General features: G+C 49.5%; 1 protein-coding gene across 2 annotated transcripts; it reads right to left on the minus strand.

Moving 5' to 3' along the window:
- Positions 1 to 26858, minus strand: RAB40B (RAB40B, member RAS oncogene family). Of its 2 annotated transcripts, none has more exons than XM_065897013.1 (6): positions 26583 to 26858; positions 5000 to 5060; positions 3783 to 3843; positions 2861 to 2938; positions 1935 to 2157; positions 1 to 1040 (listed from the first exon to the last, which is right to left on the minus strand). In XM_065897013.1, exons 1-6 carry the CDS (start codon positions 26722 to 26724, stop codon positions 769 to 771), a joined length of 837 nt encoding a protein of 278 aa, XP_065753085.1. In that variant the 5' UTR covers positions 26725 to 26858; the 3' UTR covers positions 1 to 768. The 2 variants fall into 2 exon arrangements, with proteins under 2 accessions (XP_065753085.1, XP_065753086.1); XM_065897014.1 differs by having other exon boundaries at positions 769 to 1040; positions 1935 to 2100; positions 26583 to 26724.

Consider the following 26858-nt stretch of genomic DNA (forward strand, 5'->3'; position numbering starts at 1 on the left):
TACCAAGAAGCAAGTATACTTTTTATTGTTGAGAAACATTTTCTTAAACAACAGTGTTCACTTCACTCTTAGCTGAAACTTCAGGCTTTGAGTGACATTTTCTTGCCGATCTGGACCTGGTGTAACCGTGCTGTGGTATGTTCGCTGTAACTAGAGATATCTTTGGCATTTTCTTCCCTTAGCTTCATAACTCATGGAACATCTTGTACAAAAAAATGTAGATTTACAGAAAAATATGCATATAAATCACTTATTAATCCCAAAACGTAGTAAATAACATAGCAAAAACTCGATCAAATCCGTTTCATACACAAGCTGGACAGATCTGTTGTACCTAATCTCTAACTTATCTGTGGCATTTTATAAATTAGTGCTTTGACATTAAAAAGGTTTACAAAAAGGCCCTGCGTAACATCAAAGACTCTAATTTCTCTCTCCATCCTTGCTTTTCATTCTCTAGAATTTATACTCATCACACACATGTCACCATTCTTATAAAAAGCACTTATTTTAAGAAAAAAATTGCACTGCAATCATGATCTAAGTAGCATTCAGAATTCCATGTTACTGAGAGAAGGTCGTCCCTTTATAAACACACGTCTGAAACAAGAGCCCCACACCTGTCCACGCAGACATGTCAGGTACGCAGGGTACCGGCCGCAGTTTCATTGCTCAGGGCCGCGTGGTCACCGTGACATTAGCGGGTGTCTGCATCCAGAGCGGCCTCCTGCCTCCCCACCTGTGCCACTCCTCTGCCTCGCGCCCTCCTCAGGAGACTTTGCAGCTGTTTCTGGTGCAGCGTTTGGGGGGGCTCTGGGGAAGGTGGGCGGCCTTCGCTTTTCGGAGGCTGGTCCTCTTGTGGCTGGAGCTGGTGGCGAGGGAACAGGGGCGGCCGTGCATCACCCTGGCATTCAGGCCGCTGGCCATCGAGAAGGACTTGAGGTGGCTCCTGAGGGCCGTGGGCAGCGGCAGCCTGTCCACCAGGTGCACGGGTGTGCAGGACACCACTGCCCGGCAGCACAGGTCCTGCAAGCTCAGTACTTGGGAAAGAAAAGAAAACCGATTTCATTTGTGTTGTCCTGGGCACGGGGCCAACGCAGGGCCAGCCACACACCTGTCCGCCCTCCTCTCTGGGACTCTGGGGCAAGATGTCCCACCCTGTGCCCACGTGCAGTGATTGGAGATGGATGGTCCTGCTTTCATCACCTTAAATCCAGTTTGTCCCCAAACTTGAGACCCCCACCATCTCTCCCTCTAGGTCTGAGAGGTGAGTGGACTGCCCAGCGATGGCCAATGAGGTCTCCTCAGGACTAACGTGACCAACTTTTGGGGTCGGAGACCAAGGGCTTCAGGAGACGTGCTTCCCCAACTGAGTAGCTGACACCAAAAACGTGTGTTATCAGCTTTATAAAGACGTATTGGAGAACACACCAGAAAAGCAAATGCTGTCATTTATGTTTTACCTACATCGTTCATTCTGTGAGTCAGGGTCCCTGCTCAGATAGAGAGGGGCTCCCAGGGGCCTGCTGGGAGGAGGAACGGCATCTCACCCCTGATGCAGTCGGGACACCCCTCAACCCCTGGAGGATCAGACAGAAGAAACATGACCCAGGGCTTTGGCTCCTTTTGGAATCAAGGTCCTAACAAATAATGTTCATAACAGTGCTTCTCAACTGGGGGCGATTTTGACTCCCCAGGACATTCGGCAAAGTCTGGAGACATTTGTGGTTTTCACAAATGGGGGCAGGGAGACCAGGGATGCAGCTCACCCACAGCACACACGGTGCCCCCACCAGAGGACACTCCATCCAAAATGGCACTAGTGCCAAGCGGCAGAAGCCCTGATTTAGGAGAATGGAGACAGTGGCCCGGGGAATGGGTCCTGGGAGGCTGAGCACTGGCGGGGCTGCAGGGTGGACTGGATGGACACCTACCCTTGCTTGGCCTCCAGAGCCGGTCCATCCCATGCCGCAGCAGCACAATCCTGGCCAGCTCCATAAAGGACTCAGTGACGTTGAAATCGCACAGCGGGCTGACCTCGAAGAATGTCACACCCAGGCGCTCCGCATAGGCCTGGGCCTGTTCCGTGGGGACCTGCCGCTTGAAAGCCAGGTGCAGGCGGTTCCCCACCAGGATTTTAGGGACCCCCGGGGCGTGCTAAAGGGTGACAGAAGGGCAAGGAAAGTGGGTCACGTGCAGGCTTTGTTGTTTGTACCATGGGTGTCCGGGGTGAATGGTGTCCACTCAGAACCTCAGAATGTGTCCTTTTTTGGAAAGAGGGTCTGTGCAGATGTAATTAATTAAGATGGGATCTTGGGGTGGACCCTAAATCCAGTCACTGTGTCCTTATAAGAAGTGGAGAGGACATAGGACACACAGGGAGGAGGCCACGTGATGGTAGAGCAGAGACAGAGTGACACGTCCACAGGCCAAGGACCAGGGCCTGTCGGCAACACCAAAAACTGCAGGAGACGGGAAGGATCCTCCTCTCGAGTGTTTGGAGGGATCGCGGCCCTGCCGACACCTTGCTTTTGGACTCTGACCTCAAAAACTGAGAGAATACATTTCTGTTGTTTTCAGCCACACAGTTTGTGGTGAGTTGTTACGGCCGTGCCAGGACACTCACTCAGTGGGTGGGACTGACCACTCCACGTCTCCACTGGCAGTTGGGCCGGTCAGGGTGCCAGCAGGCAGCAGCCTGGTCACCACCTGTCAACCTACCTGACTGCATGCAGGGCCCGATCCTGTGCTGGGACACGACGTGTCCACCTCCCTGTGGCTGGAGCCTCGTGCCCTGGCCGCCCCAGCCCCCCCACCCCCCTCACAGGGCCACATGGACGGAGCCCTGGCCATGTCATACCTCATTAATCTCCTTAATCCACCGGTCGATGCCATCAAAGGACCAGCGGTTTGCGATGTCGTAGACCAGGATCACACCCTGGGGGAGGCACAGTCACTTGTGGCAATGCAAGCCACTCAGGCACACGCTCACAACCAGCTAAATAGCCATTTTACTTATGTTAACACAAAACATATTATTTCGATTTGTCTGCCAAATGTAGCAGTTATATGATCACTTCCAGTGATATTTCATAAGCTCATTGATAAACCCTCAAATGTGAATGTGAGCTGGGGACTGGAATTCAATTCCCCACATTCATGAGCTGGTCCAGGGACACGGAATGCGGGGGGACTTCAGAGCCCACCCACCTGGATGTGAAGGGTTCTCACATACGTACAGACACACACGCACATGAACACGGTGCACACACAGCCCACATGCCTGCATATTTATGTACACACACGTGTAGATGTGCGTGCCTACACACTGCTCGTGCACACGTACATACAAGTGTAACACATGCACACACACATCCCTGATGCAGAGGGCTTGGGAGCCACCAAACCGTCCAGGGCAACACTTTTTAGACTCTGGCATCAACTTGTATGTGAGCTAATTGCCTTGTCCTCCAAGTATCCATTAAAGAACGTTCCAAGAGTCATTATTCAAAGTCAGTTTGAGGGACTTCCCTGGTGGTCCAGTGGGTAAAACTCCGTGCTCCCAATGCAGGGCCCCGGGTTCGATCCCTGGTCAGGGAACTAGATCCCACATGCATGCCTCAACTAAGAAGAGTCCGCATGCTGCAACTAAGAAGCCTGCGTGCCACATCTAAGAAGCCTGCGTGCTGCAACTAAGAGCCAGAGCAGCCAAAATAAATAAATAAATAAAAAACAAAAAAGAAAAACAAAGTCAGTTTGACCTCCCGGTTCAGGGGTGTTACCTGTGCGCCCCGAGAGTAGGAGCGGAATATGGTACAAAATCTTCCCTGACCCGACGTATCCCTGGAAAAGATGTTGGAAGTCTGTAAGAAGAAATCACTGCTTCCCGACAACAAGGTTTTTGAACTCGGGAGCCAGAGCAAATGCATTTTACAATTGTCAGTTGGTGGCCATCCCACAGAAAGTCCAAGCCCCCAACAAGACATTGGGCACCTTATCCCTGGAGAGATCTGGACATTGGGATGTCCTTTTGGGCTCATTCTCTTTTCTAATTATTTAAAAAGTCAACTAGAGAAAATAGTGATGGGTTTCAACATAATAATTCTGACATTTCAATAAGTCTAATTTAAGTTTTTAAAAAGTTGTTTAATTTGGAGATAAAGCTGTGTAGTAAGGAATGTGAGTCTACACTGGGGGAGAAATAGGCCAAAGGATTTGGTGGGGTCACTCCATTTCCAATTAACTCTAAAAGATCATGGGAATCCCCTGGCCAGTCCAGTGGTTAGGACTCCTGGCTTTCACTGCCAAGGGCATGGTGGCTTCAGTCCCTGGTCAGGGAACTAAGATCCCACAAGCCGTGTGGGAGAGGCTTCCTGTCCCAGACTTGGGGACTGACTGCTCCTGATTAGGGGCAGATGGGGGTGGGAGAAGGGGCTCCAGGCCACTGCAGACACTTGTGGCTTGGGGAGAGGTCTGGCATGGTCAGGCGGGAGAAGGGAACCATGCAAGTGACCATGCAGGTGGTCCAGGAGAGGGGATGACACAGGGGCTAGTGACAGTGGTCAGGAAAACCACATGGGCTGGGGGCAACTCAGGGATTAGTCACAGCAGGAAAACCCTAGTCCCCCACCCCCAGAACTGGAGGGGCAGGGGTGTGACCAGAGTCTCAGAGCCAGGGCTGCCTGGAGTGGGGACCAAGAAAGAGACCCAGGCCAGAGCTAGGCGACACCCTGACCTTTTGCCCTCCTACCCTCCACCCTCCGTCCTGTTGATCTTGGTCAGGACACACAGCCCCTCTGGGCACTAGAGAGGCAGAAGCAGAAGCACGTCCACATGCTCTGGACAGACTCCAAGGCCCACACAGATCTCATCTTCCTTGGGGGGCACTAGGTCAGGCTGGGGCAGAAGCAGTGGATATTCCCACAGGTGGTACCAGAGCCCCTGAGGGCCTGGACAGACCCGCCCTGTGCTCAGGGGCCGGGCAGAACCCCTGACTCACCAGAGCTGCAGCTTCACCCGCCGGCCGTCCAGCAGGATAGTGGTGGTCTTGTAGTCGATGCCTGTGAAAGAGGGTCAGGGTGGCTTAAAGCAAAGCACTTCCACAGTTATGCTCAGGTAAAAGGTGCAGATAAGAGAAACTCTCACGCTGGGGGAGAAAGGACTACCTACTGGTGCATATCCAGGACTCACAGAGACAGCTGGACTGGGCCCTGCTCGGACCCTCCCCTCGCCCACCGGCCTCGCCCACTTGCTCTGTGGAGCGGGGCCTCCAACCTCCCTCCACTCCTCCCGCACCACCACTGCCTCCAGCTCAGCGCCCAGGCCCCCGCCGCTGCCCAAAGGGGGGGCAAGCAGGAGCCCCCTGAACCATTCAGCAGCTGGCTCCACGCATGGCCTGCTGGCCCTGGGTTTGCCGAGTGGCAGCCACTCACACACCCTTGTCTCCGCTGGACTCAGGGCTAAGACACAGACATAGTTTCCCCCAAGTTATCACACTAAGAATTTAAAGTAAAAACGTGTAGAATATGAAATTAGGTATGAAGTATTATCTCAACTATGCAAAGACAAAATGTGTGTACGTATGTGCACAGGGGTGATGAAATAAAATTCATGTTTTATGGCAAGACAAAAAAAACTTAAACATAAAAAGGTTTCCTGCCCTTACGGGCCTCCTGGCTCCCCTTTAGCGTGTATTGCACATCTGCATTGACCAGACCTCCTTGGGAGACAACATTCCTTCTTAATTTTGTAAACCGTCAGGATGACCTGCTGAGCACTTGATAACTCCTCAGGAGATAACCTTCCTTCCTAATGTTTAAGGGGTCACGATGACCCAGTTTTGTTTTGGAGGAGCAGACCTGGATTGTAGAAACTGTCAATATGTCATCTGATGTATATCCTTTTGTCTCAAAAACGTATATAATTGTACTTTGACCTCTGACAGTTTTCAGAGCTTTCTGAAAGACTGTCTCCCAGGTTATAATCCTCAGGTTGGTGCAAATAAAATTTTCCATTCCTTTCTTAGACCCACTATTGATTAATTTTTTCGTCAACATGCATGGTGTAGTTGGCAGGATATCAGAGACACCCACCAGAGGATACCTGGGGTCTACCCTAAACTGGTGCTCGGTACTAGCCCTTTGAGCCCCACCTGCTTCTTGGAACTCTTCAGGTGTTCCGGTGAGTTCTCCTGATGTCCAGATCTTATTATTTAAGTGATGATCCTACAAATTTTTTTCAAGCTTTTTTGTACTTAAGACTTGGAGTCTTAAGGGGCACCAGTGCATTTCCTCGGCAGGGTCCTAGGGGGATCTAGGCAGGAGGCCCCGGGAAACATAGGTGGCTGGAGTTTCGTTAAATTTAGCTTAAATTAAAAACGAACAAAACAAAAAAACAAGTTGATATATGGTCTGAACAAATGGTTTGCCCAGTGAAACAAGAGACAGCTTGCTCAGCCCCAAGAACAAGGAACACCTGCTCCTTCTGGCCACAAGGTGTCCTCAGGTGACTGAGAACCTAGTGGAAGTGTCCGAGGATCAATTTTTCGGATGTGTAGCAGTACTACAGCAGATCCCACTACAACAATTAAGTAAATGCTGCTCTTCCAGGGACGCAGGAGATAAAGGCTGATCACCTAGTGCTCCAAGCACCCACAGCGGTTTTAGATTGTCAGAGGGAGAAACCAAGACATGTAAAAGAGCTGAACCGACCCTAGCGTAATTCCTTGGAGAGCTAGACTCAGAAGCAGCACCCACAACCATACTGTCCTCAGAAAGTTGTTCAGATCATATCTTTTCTCTGAATTAGGCAACCAAATTGATAATGGGAAATTGTGCTTGAAAGGTCAAACAGCTCCTGAATGGACAGCCACCTATGGGGATACCAGCTGGGTTTATATAGAGCTGATGCTTGCAAGTGCTTACCTAACTGGGAATCAAAGGAAACTCTGCCCTGAAATGACCAAGCTGGGATTCTTTTTTGGCATTCCAAACTGATTTTTCCGTGAACAGTCAGAAGAAGCCAGCAGAGGGTAATTTCTTACCATGTCAGTCAGTCTCCTGGACCCCTGCCCACAGGGTCTACTGGAAAAAAGAGTGATAAGAGCTTTTCTTTTTTCTAAAATTGGATTAGCAGCAGAAATTATTTGTAGGGCTATCTTCTTGGGTCCTTTGAATTGGAAGGACTCCTAAATTGTAAAGCTCTCATCTTAAACTATTGTACCTATTTTAATTGGTATGCAAAAGCCCCAAAAGGCTTCAAAATTCCAAAATAGCCTCATTGAAGGATTTGTTGTAGAAGGCTAATGAAAGATTGATCATATAAAAGGTACCTACAATAAAAGACTATAAAACTGCCATAACTACTACTCCATCCTCCTTTTTAAAATTTTTATTCATTTATTTATTTTTTGGCTGCATTGGGTCTTCGTTGCTGGGCATGGGCTTTCTCTAGTTGTGGCGAGCTGGGACTACTCTGTTGCGGTGCGTGGGCTTCTCACTGCAGTGGCTTCTCTTGTTGCGGAGCACGGGCTCTAGGCGCACAGGCTTCAGTAGTTGTGGCACATGGGCTCAGTAGTTGTGACATACGGGCTCAGTAGTTGTGGCACACGAGGTTAGGTTGCTCCACGGCATGTGGGATCTTCCCAGACCAGGGCTCAAACCCATGTCCCCTGCATTGGCAGGCAGATTCTTAACCACTGTGCCACCAGGGAAGTCCCTAAATGGTTATCTTTAGAAATGGGACCACCTGAGGTTATAGGTGAGCCTCTTGGGGTCAAAGGTTGAACTGAGGGCCATAGTTAAAGAATTTCTTAAACCCAGGGAAGATCCTCAAAAGGTTTTGTAAATGGATTACCAAGATGGGAGGCCACAGGTCTGTCTAAACCTGTGACCATAGCTGACATTCAGAGCCTGATAGAAAAAAAAAATTTTTTTGGCCTTCTCCTCTAAGCTAAATGAAGGAAAGAAAAACATTCCCACAGAGGTGGATGAGTATGTGGGTACTTTGTTATCATTTAGGTGGCCACCCAATTATCTGAGGGATTAAAAACAGCTGTCCTTGTTTTAGAACTCTAGTGTTTACAGGACCAAAGGTGTGGCTCCAGAAACAGCCCTAGGCCCACCAATCCTTTTACCACTCCCATAATCTCCCCTATTTATCTTAAGAGGCTGTAAATAAAAAAAAAAAATCTGGTTTTAAGGGAAGAAAGAAAATCCTCCTAGGACAACTTGCATTTTTCCTCCTCTGCCTTTGAGATAGAAATGTTCTACCCAGTCTTCTCCAGGAGCTCTTATGCAGGCCATCTTCTTTAATGCAAATTTCAGGAAGGTAACTCTTTTTTTTTTGAATATTAATTTAATTTAATTTATTTTTGGCCACGTTGGGTCTTAGTTGCGGCACGTGGGATCTTCATTGGGGCAGGTGGGATTTGGTTGCGGTGTGCAGGCTCTTCGTTGTGGCGCGGGCTTCTCTCTCTAGTTGTGGCATGCGGGTTTTCTCCCTCTAGTTGTGGCGCATGGGCTTAGTTGCCCCGCATCACGTGAGATCTTAGTTCCCCTACCAGGGATTGAACCTGTTTCCCCTGCATTGGAAGGCAGATATTTTACCACTGGACCACCAGGGAAGTCCCTCAGGAAGGTAACTCTTATCCAAAGGAGAAAACAAAAGAGGGATAGGTAATTTGGAACCTGATTTGTCAAGGGCAATACAAATCTTAAATGTCTTTTCCATAAATATTAGTAAAAAGGATTTAGCCATCTAAACAGGTGACCTTGATTTGTTCCATCTGCAAGAAACCCAATTTGAATCCAACATCTTTTGTAAATTACGTGTTTTACATTATTGTACCTGATTCATGGTTGAAACTCTGGAATGGGAACTGGGGTCTCTGTTTGCGTCTGTGTGTTTGTATGTATCTGTAAATGTGTGTGTTGTAGACGTGTGGCATTGCCAAAATTAATTTGTAAAAGAGCTCTATTTAATTGGCTTAAAGGATAATAAGCACTTATACAAATACTCAGAAATATAAAAGGAATGAACCCAAATGAACTTCAGGATCACATGATCTAGGGTTAATTTTTAATGAATGAAAACAAGTTTGAGTTTATTGATTTAACTATAAAGACATATCTTTGGGTTTTTTTGGCCACACCACGCGACATGCGGGATCTTAGGTCCCCAACAAGGGACTGAACTCGCCCCACTGCAGTGGAAGTGCAAAATCTTAGCCACTGGACCACCAGGGAAGCCCCAATACAGACATACCTTTAAAGTCATCAACATTAAGTATATACTACCTTGTATGTAGGTTTACCAGAAAGCAAATAAGATTGTATAATTCCTGTCACAAAATTTGTCGACAAGAAAAATAACCTGATGTGATGAAACTTTCAAGCAAATTAAATGTAAATGAGATAAGAGCTTTCAGGTGAACTCTTTAGGAATAATTATGTTTTAGGACTGTCTACTTAAAAGTAGTTTCTCCAGATTTTTGGCAGTTTTGATTACACTTTATGTAACTTACAAAGTGATGGTTTCTTTCCTTTCACACTGTGTATCACCTACTCCTACTAAGATAATGATATCTAAACAAATTGAAACTATTGATCACATCTACAGTTCTCCATAAATTAATGAACGTCCATGATGCACATGCTTCCTCCCCAGGTGGAAATTAACCTTCACACAGAAGAATCAGGGATGGGGTGTACGTGGGGAGCAGCTCTGGGGAGAAGGAACAGTGGAGAGAGTCCAGAATGGCTCAGCCTCAGGATCTAGCCCGAAACCAGGCCCACCCCTCAACCTGTCGGTTACATAAGGCCACAAACTCCTTTTTGCTTAAGCTTCTTTGAGTTGACTTTTTTGTTTGCACCAAAAAATGCCCTGACAGAAAACCCATGACTGGAGAGAGTGACAGAGGAAACCTGACACACAAATCCTGGAAAAGCTGCGGAAGACACATTTTAACATCTTCCCAAAGCAGAGCACAATGCCTCCCACACCCCAGAATTTCACTAATAGTGAACATGTATTTAAAAGAAAATCTACAGGAATTCCCTGGTGGTCCAGTGGTTAGGGCTCTGCCCTTTCACTGCTGAGGGCATGGGTTCAATCCCTGGTCAGGGAACTAAGATTTGGCCACATAGTACGGCCAAAAAATAAAAGAAAATCCAACTCAATGATAATGATCTAACTATTAACATTCAGGACCCAAACTGAACTCTGACTCTGGTGGTTCTTCCCACCAGGACAGCCCTGCCGGGTCACCTGCCCTCGGCACACTGACCCTGACGCCTGGGACCCTGAGGCACCCTCCCAGAGCCACGTATGCTTTGGAGACCCAGGCCCACTCTGTCTCCATCAGTGTTACTGTCCTTTAGAGCTGCAACCTGGCCTACTTCCCTCCATCTATGCAGCTGTGCACTCCCATGGAAGGTCCCTCCTTTGAATTGGGGACAGGGCAGAGCAGGGGAGGTCCAGGGGTGGGAGATAAAGCTTGAAAAAACACTGCTCACCCTCACCCCCCATTTGATCTGTAGGGTGGAAAATGGGAATGGAGATGGGCTAGCCTCCTGGGGACCCCACAGGTCCCCCACATAGCACTGTGGAGACCCTGCAGGGAGAAGCTCTGTGATGCATGGGATCAAATCCCAGTCCTGACGACCAACGGCTTCCTCCCTCTCCCCGTGCCTCAGTTTCCCTGACAGCTCACGTCTGGTACCTGCCGCCAGCAGTGGCCTCAGCTCAGCACAAGCTCCATTCTTCCCCAGGCCTTAGGGTCCCAGGATAAACCCTCTGTCTCAGCTGTACCTGCCACAGAGAAGCCCCCAAATTCCACCCATTCACACCAGGTTCGAAGTCCCGTTGGGAGAAGAGTCTCTTTTTTCATACACTTATTTATTGAACCGTTTTATGTTCCTCCTGTTACGTGTTTGCTCTGTTCCTATTTATTGTATTTCCTCTTCTCTGTTACTTCATGTTTTTGACAGTAGTGTTGTCAGTGTTAGGGTCAAAAGGTGTAACGCACATTCCCTGCACTTAGCTAATTCACCAAGAACTCTGTCCATCAAAATAAAAATACACAAAAGCTCCTAGAACAAAGCCTGTTGGAATGTTCACTGAGTGAGTCAGGACAACAGAGGCAAGAAGAGAGATAATTTTAGCCTGAAAAACAGCAAATGTCAAATGCCAAGACACTCCCTACACTTTGAGGCCACGTGATGTGTAAATAATCTATTTCAGCTCATCCAGCACCTGCCGAATTCTATCTCCTAGAACAAGAGGATGCAAACATGTAAATACTGGTTAAGTATCATTGACAAACATATTCATCATGAGGACCTGACTTTTGAGAACTTGTGTTATGTTGAATTAAAGTATCAGAAAGCAGGGTGCTGGCTGCCAGGGGCGGGGAAGGGTCCAGGTTTCCATTTGGGGGGTGAGAAAAATGTTCTGAAATGAGAAAGTTACAGGGTCGTGAATGTACCAAATACCACTGAACTGTTCACTTTAACATGGTTAATTTTATACTATGTGAATTTCACCTTAAAAGAATGTATATACATATGTGCTATCCAGAGACCGACTCTGGCCTGGCTTCCCCATTCAGAAGGGCACTTTGTTGGGAGATGTTGGGGTGCCTCGCAGGACCAAGGGGGCGGGACGGCTGCATAATGGGGCTCAGGATGGAAGAAGCAGGGAGGCCCCAGGGCTGAGGTACAGGCCCAAGCTTCACCCATGGCCAAGGCCCAGAGCCTGCCCCTGCAGGGCTGCCTCCCGTTTCTAAATGGTTCTAAAAGTGAGTCATGCATGTTTTTTTTGTTTTGTTTTGTTTTGTTTGGCCGCGTGGCATGTGGAATCTTAGTTCCCTGACCAGGGATGGAAGCCGTGCGAAGCACAGAGTCTTAACGACTGGACCCCCAGGGAAGTCCTGCAAGTCATGTTTTAAATGGGCATTTGAAGTGTGTTCATCATATGAGAATCATACACAGAGAGCAGTTACTGAAATCAGCACCAGTCCCCCTCCTCTTCAGAATCTACCCCACCTCCTTTTTGAAAAGGAAAGTATGTTCCCTGCATGTTTCTCCTTGCTGGTTTTTCTCTGTGAAATAGCAAAGCCGTGTGACCCAGGTGCTTCCCGGCTCCTCTTGGCCTGGCTGCCCCAGCTCATCCACACAGCTCCCAGCTCTTAGCTGCCTGAGTCGCTCACTCCCCACGCTGGGGGCTAAACCCTCCCACACCCTCCCTGGCAGGGACAGGACCACTGTCACACCTGCCTTGTTCCCTAACGGCCTGTGTCTGTGCTGAGCTGCTGCGTCCAGGTACCCTGTGAAATCCCACAGCAAGGACAAGCCCCACCAACCAGACACCGGCGGGACCTGGCACATCATCCCCCATGAGTGAAACTGGGGAGTAACCCAGAGCCTTCCCTAACCATCGCTCGGGTGTGGCCAGATGATAGCCCCCTCTTTCCAGAGCTCTGACACCTCAGAGGGTCCCAGTCCCTTCAAATTGCAGGGCTGCCCCTGCCAGGTCTCGAGGTCACCCTGAACCTGGACTCAGGCTGAGGCAGGAGATGGATGGGCCCCAGGCTGAACAGTTTCTCCCCTGTGGACAGAAACTCCATAAAAGCAGGATGATGGAGGAGGCTGGGCCCTGCCCAGATAAGAGATAAAAGACCACATATTCCTCATTCTTGAAGTTAAGGAGACCTCCCTGACTACACATGCACAGAAAGGCTCCTTGGAGGTCAAAAAGGGAGGGGGCGCCACCCCATAGTAAGTGATGTCAACTACCCATAGGCCTCTTCGCTAGAATCCATCTTGGCTAAGAGATGCGCGCGCACGCACACATGGGAAGACCCTGAGATAAACCAAATATAGATTCAGAACCAGGCAAAGCAAGATTGCCTAAGGAAACCTGGAAGAAAGGCCCCATAAAAGTGATTCAAACTACCACAACGGTACAACTCTCTCTGACCCGCCCGTGTGTCTATCCACAGGTACCGTACTATTTTTCCTCCTAATAAACACTTTACTTGCCTCACTACTTTCCATCTCTATGTCTCTATGTGGCAATTCATTTCTACACAGCGATGGGTCAGGGCCTTGTCACTGTCCATTGGTCCCTGGTGGTCTGGTGGCTAGGATTCAGTGCTCTCACTGCCACTGCCAGACCTCAGTCTCTGGCCAGGAGCCGAAATGCTGCTTCAAGCCTCTGCAGGCTGAGGCCACCCGAGATCAAGGCCACCAATAGGGTTCAGCGGTCAGGCCAGAAGGGGCCTCCCCCCACCCTACTTTGGACAGCCCAACAGTCTGGGTGACACTGCCAGGGAAAGCATTGCCATCCTCCATGAAAAAAAAGGGCGGCGGGACTTCCCTGTGGCACAGTGGTTAAGAATCCGCCTGCCAGTGCAAGGGACACGGGTTCGAGCCCTGGTCCTGGAAGATCCCACATGCCGCAGAGCAACTAAGCCCGCGAGCCACAACCACTGAAGCCCACGCACTTAGAGCCCATGCTCCCCAACAAGAGAAGCCACCGCAGTGAGAAGCCTGCGCACCATGATGAAGAGTAGCCCCCGCTCACCGCAACTAGAGAAAGCCTGCGTGCAGCAACGAAGACCCAACGCAGCCAAAAATAAATGAATTAAAAAAAATTTTTTTTGAACAAAAGGAACAAAGTTGAAGGACTCACACTACCCAATTTCAAGACTTACTATATATTTAAAGTAGTCAAGACAGTGTGATACTGGCAGAAAAATGGAACAGAACTGAGATGAGAAATAAAACCACACAAATATGGCCGATTTTTTTTTTTTTTTTTTTCTGTACACGGGCATCTCACTGCTGTGGCCTCTCCCGTTGTGGAGCACAGGCTCCAGACGCGCAGGCTCAACGGCCATGGCTCACGGACCCAGCTGCTCTGCGGCATGTGGGATCTTCCCGGAGCGGGGCACAAACCCGTGTCCCCTGCATCGGCAGGGAAGCCCTGGCCAATTGATTTTTGTTGTTGTTGTTGTTTTAAAGATTATTTATTTACTTATTTATTTTTGACTGTGTCGGGTCTTAGTTACAGCACGTGGGGTCTTCGTTGCGGCATGCAGGATCTTTAGTTGTGGCATGTGGGCTCTTTGTTGCAGCGTGAGGGCTTCTCCCTAGCTGTGGCATGTGGTTTTTCTCTTCTCTAGTTGTGGTACGCAGGCTCCAGGGCAGGTGGGCTCTGTAGTTGTGGCGCAGGTTCCAGAGAGCGCGGGCTCTGCAGTTTGTGGCACACGGCCTCTCTAGTTGAGGCACGCGAGCTCAGTAGCTGTGGTGTGTGGGCCTAGTTGCCCTGTGGCATGTGGGATCCTATTTCCCTGACCAGGGATCGAACCTGCGTCCCCTGCATTGGAAGGCGGATTCTTTACCACTGGACCACCAGGGAAGTCCCTGGCCAAGTGATTTTTGACAAAGGTACAAATCAGTGCAATAGAGAAAGCATACACTGTTAAAAATGGTGCTGTAACATCTGGGCATCCCTACGCAAAAGTAGTGAACCTCAGTCCATACCTCATGTTATATAAGAAATTAACTCAGGGGGGACTTCCCTGGTGGCACAGTGATTAAGAATCCGCCTGCCGATGCAGGGGACACGGGTTTGAGCCCTGGTCTGGGAAGATCCCACATGCCACAGGAGCAACTAAGCCCGTGCGCCACAACTACTGAGCCTGCACTCTAGAGCCCATGAGCCACAACTACTGAAGCCCATGCTCCTAGAGCCCGTGCTCCGCAACAAGAGAAGCCACCGCAATAAGAAGCCCTCACACTGCAATGAAGAGTAGCCCCCGCTCACCGCAACTAGAGAAAGCCCTCGCGCAGCAATGAAAACACAACGCGGGCATAAATAAATAAATATTTTTTTAAAAAAGAAATTAACTCAGGGACTTCCCTTGTGGTCCAGTGGGTAAAACTCCATGCTCCCAATACAGGGGGCCCAGGTTCGATCCCTGGTTGGGGAACTAGATCCCTCAAGCATGCCACAACTAAGAGTTTGCATGCTGCAATTAAGAGCCCACATGCCGCAGCAAAGATCCCGCAAGCCACAATTAAGACCCAGAGCAGCCTAAATAAATAAATAACTAAATAATAAAAAAGAAATCAACTCAAAATGGGTCACAGTCATAAACGTAAAACTAAAACTTCTATAAGAAAACACAAAAGAAAATCTTTGTAACCTTAGGCAAAGAGTTCAGCAATGATTTCTTATATACAACACCAAAAACATGGTCTATAAAAGAATAAATTGATAAATTGGACTTCTTCAAAATTAAAAACATCTGGGCTTCCCTGGTGGTACAGTGGTTGAGAGTCCGCCTGCCGATGCAGAGGACGTGGGTTCGTGCCCCAGTCCGGGAAGATCCCACATACCACGGAGTGGCTGGGCCCGTGAGCCATGGCCGCTGAGCCTGCGCGTCCAGAGCCTGTGCTCCGCAACGGGAGAGGCCACGACAGTGAGAGGCCCGCGTAACGCAAAAAAAAAAAAAAAAAAAAAATTAAAAACATCTGCTCTTTGAAAGATACTTAATAAAATGGAAAGAAAACCCACGGACTGGGAGAAAATATTTGCAAAACACATTTCTAGGGCTTCCCTGGTGGCACAGTGGTTGAGAGTCCGCCTGCCGATGCGGGGGACACGGGTTCGTGCCCCGGTCCAGGAGGATCCCACGTGCCGCGAAGCGGCTAGGCCCGTGAGCCATGGCCGCTGGGCCTGCGCATCCAGAGCCTGTGCTCCGCAACGAGAGAGGCAACAACAGTGAGAGGCCCGCGTACCGCAAAACAAAAACAAAAACACATTTCTAATAAAGGACTTGGATCTAGAATATATTTAAACATCCTCAAGACTAGATAATAAGAAAACAAACAACTTAAAAAAATTTTAGGGGCTTCCCTGGTGGCGCCCTAGTTAAGAGTCCGCCTGCCGATGCGGGGTACACGGGTTCGTGCCCCGGTCTGGGAAGATCCCACGTGCCGTGGAGCGGCTGGGCCTGTGAGCCATGGCCGCTGAGCCTGCGCGTCTGGAGCCTGTGCTCCGCAACGAGAGAGGCGACAACAGTGAGAGGCCCGCGTACCGCAAAAAAAAAAAAAAAAAATTTTAATGGGCAAAAGGGTTGAAAGACACTCACCAAAGAGAATACCACAAAGATGGCAAATGAGCACAGGAAAAGATGTTCAACCTCATTAGTTGTTAGGAAATGCAAATTAAAATTACAATGAGAGATCACTGCACACCTATTAAAATGGCTAATACTGAGAAAAACAAAATTAAAAAATACTGACAATACCAAGTGCTGGTGAGGACACAGACAACTGTACCCTTCATAGGCTGCGGGTGGGAATGAAAAATGGTCGGGTCAATTTGGAAACAGTTTGGCAGCTTCTTTTTTCTTTTTTTAAATATTTATTTATCTACTATTTATTTATTTAGGCTGCAATGGCTCTTAGCTGCGGCATACAGGATCTTTAGTTGTGGGATGCAGACTTCTTTAGTTGCAGCATGCAAGCGGGATCCAGTTTCTCGACCAGGTATCGAACCTGGGCCCCCTGCATGGGGAACACAGAGTCTTACCCACTGGACCACCAGGGAAGTCCCCGGTTTGGCAGCTTCTAATAAAGTTAAACATACACGTCATATGACCCAGCAATTCCACTCCTAGATATTTACCAAGTTCACACAAAACGCGTATGCAACTGTTTATATCAGCTTTACTCACAGATTGCCGAAGACTGGGAAGCACCCAGACATCCCTCCAGGGGTGGTTGGACAGCCCGCTGTGGTCTGTCCACCCGCTCAGGAGGAAGAAAAGGTGAAATTGTGCACAACACAGAGGGATCTTAGAGGCTCGTACCAAGTGCAGAAGCCAGCCCACACGCTGTGGGAGCCACTCCATGACCTTCTCAAGGGCAGACCACAGAGCTGAGGACAGATGGGTAGTCTGCAAGGCAGGGGTGCCATTCCTGCCCCAGGGCCCAGCCAATGGGGCAAGGAGCCGACAGGGGCGAGGGGTTCCAGGCCTGAGGCTGTGAGAAGAGGGGCTCCCACTGGGGCCTGGGTCCCAGCTCTTCCTCAGGAGAAGGAAACTGTCCATCTTGGGAGTGTCACTACCTGTACTGGGTTGAATAGTGTCCCCCGAAATCCATGTCCACACGGAACCTATGAATGGAAACTTTTTTGGAAATAGGTCTTTGCAGATGTCATCAAGCTGAGGTCACACTGAATGAGGGTGGCCCCCCATCCAGGACTGTCTTGATAAGGATTTGGAGGCAAACAGGGAGAAGCAGAGATTGAGGTGATACTGCCACAAGCCAAGGGACGGCAAGGGTGCCAGCAACACCTGAGCTGGAAAGCTCGAGGACAGATCTTCCCCGGGAGTCTTGGCGGGGGCGGGGGGGAGGGCAGCCCTACTGACACCTTGATTTTGGACCTCTGACCTCCAGGATGGGGAGAGTGTGCATTTCTGTTGTTTTAGGCCATCCCCCACTGCCGCCCCAGTTTGTGATAGCTGTGAGAGCAGCCCTAGGAAATGATGCACCATCAACAACAACATACCTCCTCCCCCCACGGCCCCCTCCCACCTCCCTGTGCTCCAGACGGTGCTCCAGACAGAAGCTCAGGGCCCCCGCAGGTCTGACAACGTGGGCTTTTGCTCTCAGACACCAGGCCAACAGGACACCATGGCCACTCAGCAGTGGTCTACCTTCTAGATTTTACTTCCAGATGGAGTTTCTCCACCTGAGAGAGAATTTAATACTCTTCACACTTATCAATTTATTTTTCCTGTTAAGATAATAACTTTTAACCTTACATATCAGGGTCAACTAGAGTTTAATATGTGTAGTTACGATTCTACCTCTGTAAACTTCTTTGCTTTTATTTTTAATCAAACAAAATGCCAGTCCTGTCACGAGTCACCATAAGATTCAAATTCATGAGTAACCTCAGCTGAATCACATCTAGGGGAGGGTAACCATTAATTATTAGCTTCAAGAGGTTGGAATACACAACTCATACAAACAGGAAAACAGCCTGAGTGTCACGTTGGCTGCGGAAACCCCAGGATCAACAGCTTTATGGCACAATCTCCCAAGAGATGGCCAGCAGCAGGTGGTTTTCGGTGGGAAAGGCCGGCATCCGGAGAAAGATTAAGAAGCCAGGCACAACTGCTGTGATCGGTTGCCGGGCACAGCACAGATGCCAGGACAGGTACCTTCGAAGACTGGGGGCCCTGACGTTTTCCATCTCTTGATTCTAGAAGCATGCCGATCTCTCTCTCTACCCGCCAAGTCTTAGAAAACAAGTCACGCTGTAAGGCCCCATTAACCAAAATCCCAGGTCTGTCACACTCAAGTCAGAAGTCCCCACAGCAGCCTGAAGGTGACAGGGGCCTGGGTACCAGATTCTAGACTTTGCAACATGTTAAAAAGAGGTTAAGACCTGGAATGCCAAAACCACTTAAGAAAATACAAACCACGGGGCCAAATTCTCAGAAATGTAATTGATTACCATTATGAAGTCCCCAAAAGGCAAAGCATGCTGTGGCAAAAATAAGACCACCTAAAAAGACAAGTTGTTCATATTAGCAGACTGATGAAATGCTGGAGGCGTCTTAAGCCAGAGCGGCGCAGTCAGACCAGGTTCAGGAGCCCCTGGAGGCCCCGCAAACGGGCGGGTGGACAGGCAATCTCGCTCCTGGAAAGAAGGAGGGGGAAGGCAACCCAGGTTAAGTGGGGAATTTGGTTGAGGCCTCCGAGGAGGCAAGCCCACTTCTGAAGAAGGTAAACCCTGAAGTTGTCACTGAAGCTATTATCTTATATCAGGACCCCTTTAAATTGTCTTGTTTGTGGATCTGACAAAATCTACATAACGGATATTTTTAGGTCCAAACCCCTTGGGTGCTGCAGCTCTTCTGCTTTTGCTTATACACAATTCACTCTCTGTAGCCAATGAAGCTAAAGAAGCCTGGAAAGTTTGAAACAAAGGTCCAGAACAATCTCTTAATGTGAAGTAAACCCACAGCCTGCAAATGCTTGGTGACACACCAGCCACTTCCCCATGCCTTGCTGCTTCTCTTCACCCCACACAACCGGCCACATCGAACCTGAGCTCCTGGGCCAGCAAGGAGTGAGCAGGTGCGGCTTGGCAGGACCCAGGCAGGACCTCGAGGCTGTGCTTGCCCGGCCGTGCTCACCCTGCAGCCACTCAGGCGTCCTGTGCCAGTGACAGAGGACACAAGGGGTGGTGGGTGGGCCTCTGGCCCCAGTAGCCGAGTCTCTGTCTGGGAGGAACCTGGGCTGGCCGGTTCTGAGTCCCTCCCTGCCTGTCCCCTGACATCAGGTTCGCCTTGGGCTGGGGTCTGCAGGGGTTAGAGGTGAGACTAAAGGGGCCGTCACCACCACAGAAAGGAGACCCCACAGGACACAGGGGAAGTAGGGCCGATTCAAGGGCTTTTAAAGAGAAAATCTGATATAAATGCAATTTTATCATTTTCAAACACATGGAAGTATTTATGACATAATTTTAAAAACCCAACGCATTAAATTTATCAAGTGCTCACAAGTGGTACCGAGGGAGGTGAAGGAGTTACACCAAGAAGAAGTAGGATAAAACACGACTCGACTCTCAGTTCAAACTTGAAAGTGATGACTTTATAAATTGTGTTTTGAATCTTAAAGTGGTTGCCCAGGAAACTGGCAGAGTAGCTTTAAGCTGCCTGCAGCAGCTAGAAGGCAGAGGGAGAGTGCGTGAACCTCCTGGTGGAAAGACTGTCAAAGGCAAAGAGAAAGGACAAATAACCTGTCTCACGAGATGGTTCTTCTATACTCTCAATAAGTGGGAGTTATTATTTTTATCTCTTGGCAAAAATGAAACTGAGAAAGAAAGATGGGATCTTCCTGCTGGGAAAAGGAAGCTGGCGAAATAGCCAAAAGAGAGTAGTCGGGGAAACAGTGAGTCTCCTGCTGGGAAAAAAACTAGGAGGCGAGAGATTGCAGCCTTTGGTGTCAGTTTGATCCACTTTCCTCTCCCATCACTAATGAAATGAACAAAATGTAGAAACTCGGCAATCAGGGAAGGAAAGGGTATGGACCTGGTGCCGGGAACACCCCAGATGGAGCCCAGGGGAGACCCAGGATTAACAGAAGACAGAGCCCAGCTGCTGAGGCTTTCTTTCTTTCCTTTCTTTTTTTTTCTTTTTTACATCGTGAAGTACCGAGCTGATCTCCCTGTGCTATGCTGCTGCTTCCCACTAGCTAACTACTTTACATTCAGTAGTGTGTATACTCGATGCTACTCTCACTTCACCCCAGCTTCCCCCCCCGACCCCATGTCCTCAAGTCCATTCTCTACGTCTACATCTTTATTCCTGCCCTGCAACTAGGTTCACCAGTACCTTTTTTTTTAGATCCATATATATATGCATTAGCATATGGTATTTGTTTTTCTCTTTCTGACTTACTTCACTCTGTATGCCAGACTCTAGGTCCATCCATGACGCCTTCTTTCCACTTCTGCCTGGAGCAGGACTTTCGAGGGGAGAGGAGGCGGGACTGGGCACCAACCCACCAGACAGAAGTGAGGCTCCGGGGCCAGCAGGGGCCCGGCAGGACCAGGAGTGTGCACGTCACCCGTGGGAGGGGAGAACAGCTCCCTGGGCAATGGACCACCTGGCAAGGGGTCTGCGCAGCCCACACTCCCCCTCCTGCTCCTCCCGGAGCTCAGGTTACAGGACAGGGTCAGGAACCCAAGGGCCCCTCCCTCCATGAGTAGGCTGAGAGGAAAACAAAAGGTCCAGCTTGGAGAAGCCAGGCCTCACCAGACTCCGTCAGAGCACAGAATACGTGCAGGCGGATCTGCCTGGGTGTGAGCAAGACGCAGGGAAATGCAGCAGCGCCACCTGCAAGCACTGGGCAGACCCACCTGCAAAGGAGAAAGCATGCAGGTGGGAGGCTGTGCGGTCCCTGGGCCGCGACAAGGGTGACAGAGCAATGCTGGGAAAGGGGGTCTCCCACTGCATATCTACTTAGAAAAAAATGTGTCTTGACCCCTCCCGCCCATCCCTCATCCCAGCGGGATGGCAGCCACCAACATCAGAGGTAAGACGGTGGAGCCTCAGGGGACAGCCCCACCCTGGGACAGGCAGAGACTTGTTCAACACACCCAGAGTCCCTGCCATGAACACCCATCATTTACTTGGACTGTGTTAAAATGAAGGGCTTCTGTTATTAGAAATACTATTAATGGGGTGAAAGGCAACACAGACAAGCGTAGATACTCACAATACGTATTTCTGACAAGGGATTCACAGCCAGAATACATTTTTCAAACACTCCTACTGACCAGTAAAATAAACTCAAACTAATGAAAAATGGACAAAGGTGTTCAATCTCATTAGTCATCAGAAAAATGCAAATTCAACTACACTATACTTTCCAGACCAGTAAAATACTGACCAGTAAAATAAATTCAACCTACTGACCAGTAAAATAAATTCAACCTAATGAAAAATGGACAAAGGTGTTCAATCTCATTAGTCATCAGAAAAATGCAAATTCAACTACACTATACTTTCCAGACCAGTAAAATACTGACCAGTAAAATAAATTCAACCTACTGACCAGTAAAATAAATTCAACCTAATGAAAAATGGACAAAGGTGTTCAATCTCATTAGTCATCAGAAAAATGCAAATTCAACTACACTATACTTTCCAGAACGGCTAGAATACAAAACAGCAAGAACCAAATGTTGATGTGGATGTGGGCAAACAGAACTCCCGATCTTTGCAGTGAGAGCGTAAACTGAAAACAATTTTGGAGTATCTTCTTAAGTTAAACATATGCATACCATAATACTCAGCCATCCCAGGTTTAGGTCTATTCTGACAGAAACGCATCTTTTGTACTCTAAAGACACACAGTGGGAATGTTCACAGCAGGACGAATCACAACAGCCGGAAACTGGAAACCACAGAAATGCCAACCCCAGCATGATGGGTAAATAAACAGATCGCAGTACGTTCACACCAGGGATATCATAAACCTTCCACAGCCATACACAACCCAGGAGAGTCTCACACAACAGGAGCAAGAGAAGCAGTCACATTACAGCTCTCACTTTTACACAGAATGGACGACACAAAAGTGGCCCATGTTGTCAGAAGCCAGGCCAGTGGTGACGCTGCAGGGTGTCATGGCTGGGGGAGGGCTGGGGGCCCAGGGGCCTGTTGGTGTTGTGCTTCCTGGGTACTGGTTGCATGGGCGTGTTAGCTTTGTGAAAATTCACTGAGCTATGCAATTACAATAGGTACACTTACCTATATGTAAATCATACTTCCATAAAAAGTTTAAAAAGGAAGGGAAAAGAGATAGAACCTAACTAAAAGGAAATATGACCCCAGGAGCACAAGGAAACTCATCCCAGTTACTTCATGCAATGGAACGCCTAATAAAAACGTGCTGTTGGTAAAATAAGAGTTCAAAGGAGAGTTTTTGTTTGTTTGTTTGTTTTTGCGGTATGCGGGTCTCTCACTGTTGTGGCCTCTCCCGTTGCGAGGAGCACAGGCTCCGGATGCGCAGGCTCAGCGGCCATGTCTCACGGGCCCAGCCGCTCCGCGGCATGTGGGATCTTCCCAGACCGGGGCACGAACCCGTGTCCCCTGCATCGGCAGGCGGACTCTCAACCACTGCGCCACCAGGGAAGCCCCAAAGGAGAGTTTTTTTTTTTTTTCAAAGGAGAGTTTTTAATCTAATGAATTTTTAAAGAATTCTTTAAAAATTGAAAAAAAGGAAAATTGTAAAAGTAAGGAAAAATTAGACACCAAAAGGACATCAATACTGAATTAACAAATAAGTTAGAACAGCTAGAAACAGTTTGCTAAAATAAAAATTACCAATAAATAGGAAAGCCTTGAGAGTACCACAGAAATGCAGAGAGAAAGACAAAAAGAACAAGGCACTTAGAAGACATGAACGGAGGACAGATAAAAACAGCCCAACGTAAGAATAATCAGTGTAGTAGGCAGAGTAATGGCCCACCCAAAGAGATCTGTGTCCTAATCCCCAGAATTTGTGGATATGTTAGGTTACATGGAAAAGGGGAATTAAGTTTGCTAGTCAGGGATGAATTGGGAGATTGGGATTGACATATATACACTAATATGTATAAAATAGATAAGTAGTAAGAACCTGCTGTATAAAAAAATAAATGAACTAAATTAAAAAAAAAAAGTGTGCTCATCAGGTGACCTTAAATTACAGAGATTATACTGGATCATCCAGCGGCCCCAATGTGATCACAAGGGTTCTTAAAAGTAGAGTGGGAGGCAGAGAGTCTACATCAGAATGAGGAGATGGGAGACATCTGCTGGCTCTGAAGGTGGGGGAGGACCCACAAGCCAAGAGACACAGGCGGATTCTAGAAGCTGGAAAAGGCAGGAAAACAGACTCACCCCTAGCACGTCCAGAAAGGAATGCAGGCCTGCCGACCTTGATTTTAGCCTATGAGACTGTGTTGACTACCTACCCCCAGAACTGGAAGAGAATAAATTTGTGTTGTTTCCAGACACTAAGTTTGTGGCAATTTGTCCAGCAGCCACAGGAAACTAATATAACTGGTGTCCCTGAAATAGAAACACCAATAAATGTAACAGAAGATGGTTTAAGGACATAAAATAAATTTCCCTCAAATTAAAAAAGAAATATGCAAATTGAAAGAGTACTCAGTGTACCAGGAGTTCAAAATGAAGCATTCAGCTCTGAGACATGGTCTGGTTAAGCTCATGAAATGAAGCAAGAAGAAGGAATCCATCAGAAATTCATGAAGAAAATGCAAATCACCTACATGGGGAAAAAAATCAGCTGACTTCAGGCTTCCCCACATCCAATGGCAGAGGGCTGTGGAGCAATGCTTACAAAGGGTTGAGGGAAAGAAAACAGAAGCTAAGAATATTACACCCAACCAAGATACTGTTCAAAGATAAGAGTCAATGGACAGACACTGTCAGACATGAAAATGCGCAGGTAATACTCATGAGCCCTTCCTGAAAAATGATTGAAAATGAAATTAGCTAATTAGACAGCAAAATAAAAGGACTATCGGTGAGCACAGAGTTCTCTGAAATGTTGAATTAACACTGAGCAACTGTGGGCACTGTAGCTACGATACAGAATTGGGTGTTAGGAACCTGGGCAATGTGAACATAACAGCACAGGCCGAAAACTCAGGCGGCGGGTGGAGGGGGATGGGTTGTGAGACTGAAATGCCCTCACCTTTTCTGCCAGAAGCATGCACATTGTTTCAAAGTGAAACGTATCTTTAAAATAATAATGATGATGATTCCAATTTCTTACAATTTTTCATAATCTCTTTTCTTAATCCAAGAAGAATCTTTCCGTAAATCAAAAACCCACATAGGGCACATCTATCATACCGGGTCTTTTCCGCAGTGTCTCAAGCCAAGCTGATAACAAAACCTTTCGTGGAAAGTGTCTTTTTAGCCTAAATCCTCCCTCTGTGTTAAGGAAAAACCTTGAGAAGAAAGCGCTAACTAGTTGTTAGCAGTCTTGGTTCAGCACATAGAATGAAAGTAATGAAGCAGAAGCACCAAGCCTCTGTTCACACCAGCCAGAAGGACCTCCTTTTATAAACATTTGTCTACATTCTTCCTATTTGCCCCTGCAATGTTCACCTACTACAGAACAGAAAACGTTCCACAGCCGGTTCCCCCAAACATACACAGCGCTTTATTTGCTGAATGTTTTGTTACTCCACCTCTGGCCCATTCATTCACTGAGCCCCAGGCCCAGAGGACACAGCCTTGAAGGAAACAGACACAGCCCCCACCTCCCACCCCGCTGAAACCCAGCGCTGCGCTGTCCAGCAGGACTCTGCCGTCTCACAAGTGGCTGTCCAGCACTTAAAATGTGGCTAATGCACACTTTTAGTTGTATCTCATTTTAACTACGCGTGCTTTAAATGTAAAAAGCCACACATGTGGTTAATGGCATCATCTTGGACAACATGGTTCTAGAATCAGAATCTGCATTTTCATAGGACTGGGGATAAATCTTACTATGCACTGCAGTGTGAGGATGGATCCAGGTTTTCACCATCAGCTCATGCCCCCCATCTCGAACCTTTCCCAACTCAGTTTGCCACCCACTGTCTTCTCAATCCTACCCTGCCTGATCAGGACAGGAAGCACCCCCAGGCTGGCTTGAACATTAAGACTCCAGTCCCTGGGCTGCCCTTTTCGGCTCCCCAGGAACCAGACTGCAAGCCCAGGAGCAGCAGCGTCTGTGTTGGAAATGTGGCTCCCACCCCTGAGATGACAGCTCAAAGGTTTCCTTCCACAGCCACTCATTCTGCACCATCCAAGCAGCCTGTGGTGGGTAAAGACCTGTGGGACCGCAGGACACCTGGTTGTCCTCCCACCTCCTGGCCCAAGTTCCTGCCCACGCACTCTCCTCTTCGCCCCGCTTCTTTTCCTTTTAATGTCCACTCCCTCTCAAGGGCTGCTGCTCTCAAACTACAAACTTCGGGGACCCCCTGCCGGCTGCCCTCTGGGCGCTCTGGCTTCCCCTCACCCTGGGACCCACTCTCCTGCACTCTCTGTCGGTGCTTCCCTTCCTGCGCCCCAGGTCACGCTCCCTAGGGTCACTTGGGTTCCTTGCCCTCCCAGGCTTGTTTATCAGCGCAAGGAGCCCCTCTACACGTCACCTTGGAGAAGCCTCAAGACTTGTTCTCTGCGCCTTCTCTCCCTCCCCTTCCAACCGACCCACGAGCAAAGCCACCACCTGGGAGCCTGCACCCGCTGCGCTCCGATCCCACGCTCCTGTCCCCTCGCGCCAGCGCCGTACCCTCCACGCATGCTTTCCAAACTAGTCGCGCACAAGTGCGGCCTCCCTGCGAGGCAGCCCGGAGCAGCCCTGCAACCCCATCTCCCCAAACCCGGGCTGCATGGCGGCACGCTCTCCTCCGCCTAGCCGTCACCCCCAGATCGGGAGGACCCCAGCGCCCTATCCAGCAGCTTGCTCCCGCCGCACGCGCTGCGTGCGCCTGTCCCAGCCCCACCCCCATGAGCTGCCTGGGTCCCCCACGTCCGGGGTTGGGCAGGGGGTGCAGCCGGGGCTGCCCGCGTAGTGCGGGCGGGATCCAGGCAGAGCCTGGACGGCCCTGAGCCCGGCGCTCCCTTCCCCGGGTCCGCGTCCCCTCTCTTCCCCGGTCCCCGCGCGTTCCACCGCCTCTCCTCCCCGCGCCTCCGCGACCTCGTTTTCCCTCCCAGGCCCCGCGACCCGCGTTCCCCTGGCCAGCCGAGCGCTACCCTGGCCCGCCGAGCGCTCCCCTCCGGGATCCCGCGCCTCCCCGGCCTCCCTGGCCTCTCTTGCTCCCGTCTTCGGCTCCGCTCCCCGGGCCCGCGTCCCCTCTCCTCCTCAGCCCCCGCGCGCTCAACCCACTCCACTGTCCTCCCCAGCCTCGCTCCCGGACCTGCGCCCCTCTCCTGCCAGGTCCCCGCGCGCTCCACCCCGACTCCTTCCCGGCCCGGTGCTCACCCGCGGGGTGACCGTACGGGGACTCGGCCGCACCGTCCTGCAGGCTCGCCAGGATCTCGCCCTTGCCCACGTCGCTATCGCCCACCAGCAGGAACTTGAGCAGGAAATCATAGGCGCGAACCGGGCTGCCCCCGGTGCTCATCTTGCCGCACCGGCGCCCGCGCTCATGCCCGGCCCGCGGGACAGCTCAGAGGCGGCGGCAGGGCAGACCAGCGCCGCGCTGGCCCCGCAGTCCTTGGAGGGCTGCTGGCCCCGCGGCCCCTGATGCCTGACAGC

This window comes from Phocoena phocoena, chromosome 19 (assembly GCF_963924675.1).
Source record: "Phocoena phocoena chromosome 19, mPhoPho1.1, whole genome shotgun sequence".
Taxonomy (NCBI): Eukaryota; Metazoa; Chordata; class Mammalia; order Artiodactyla; family Phocoenidae; genus Phocoena; species Phocoena phocoena.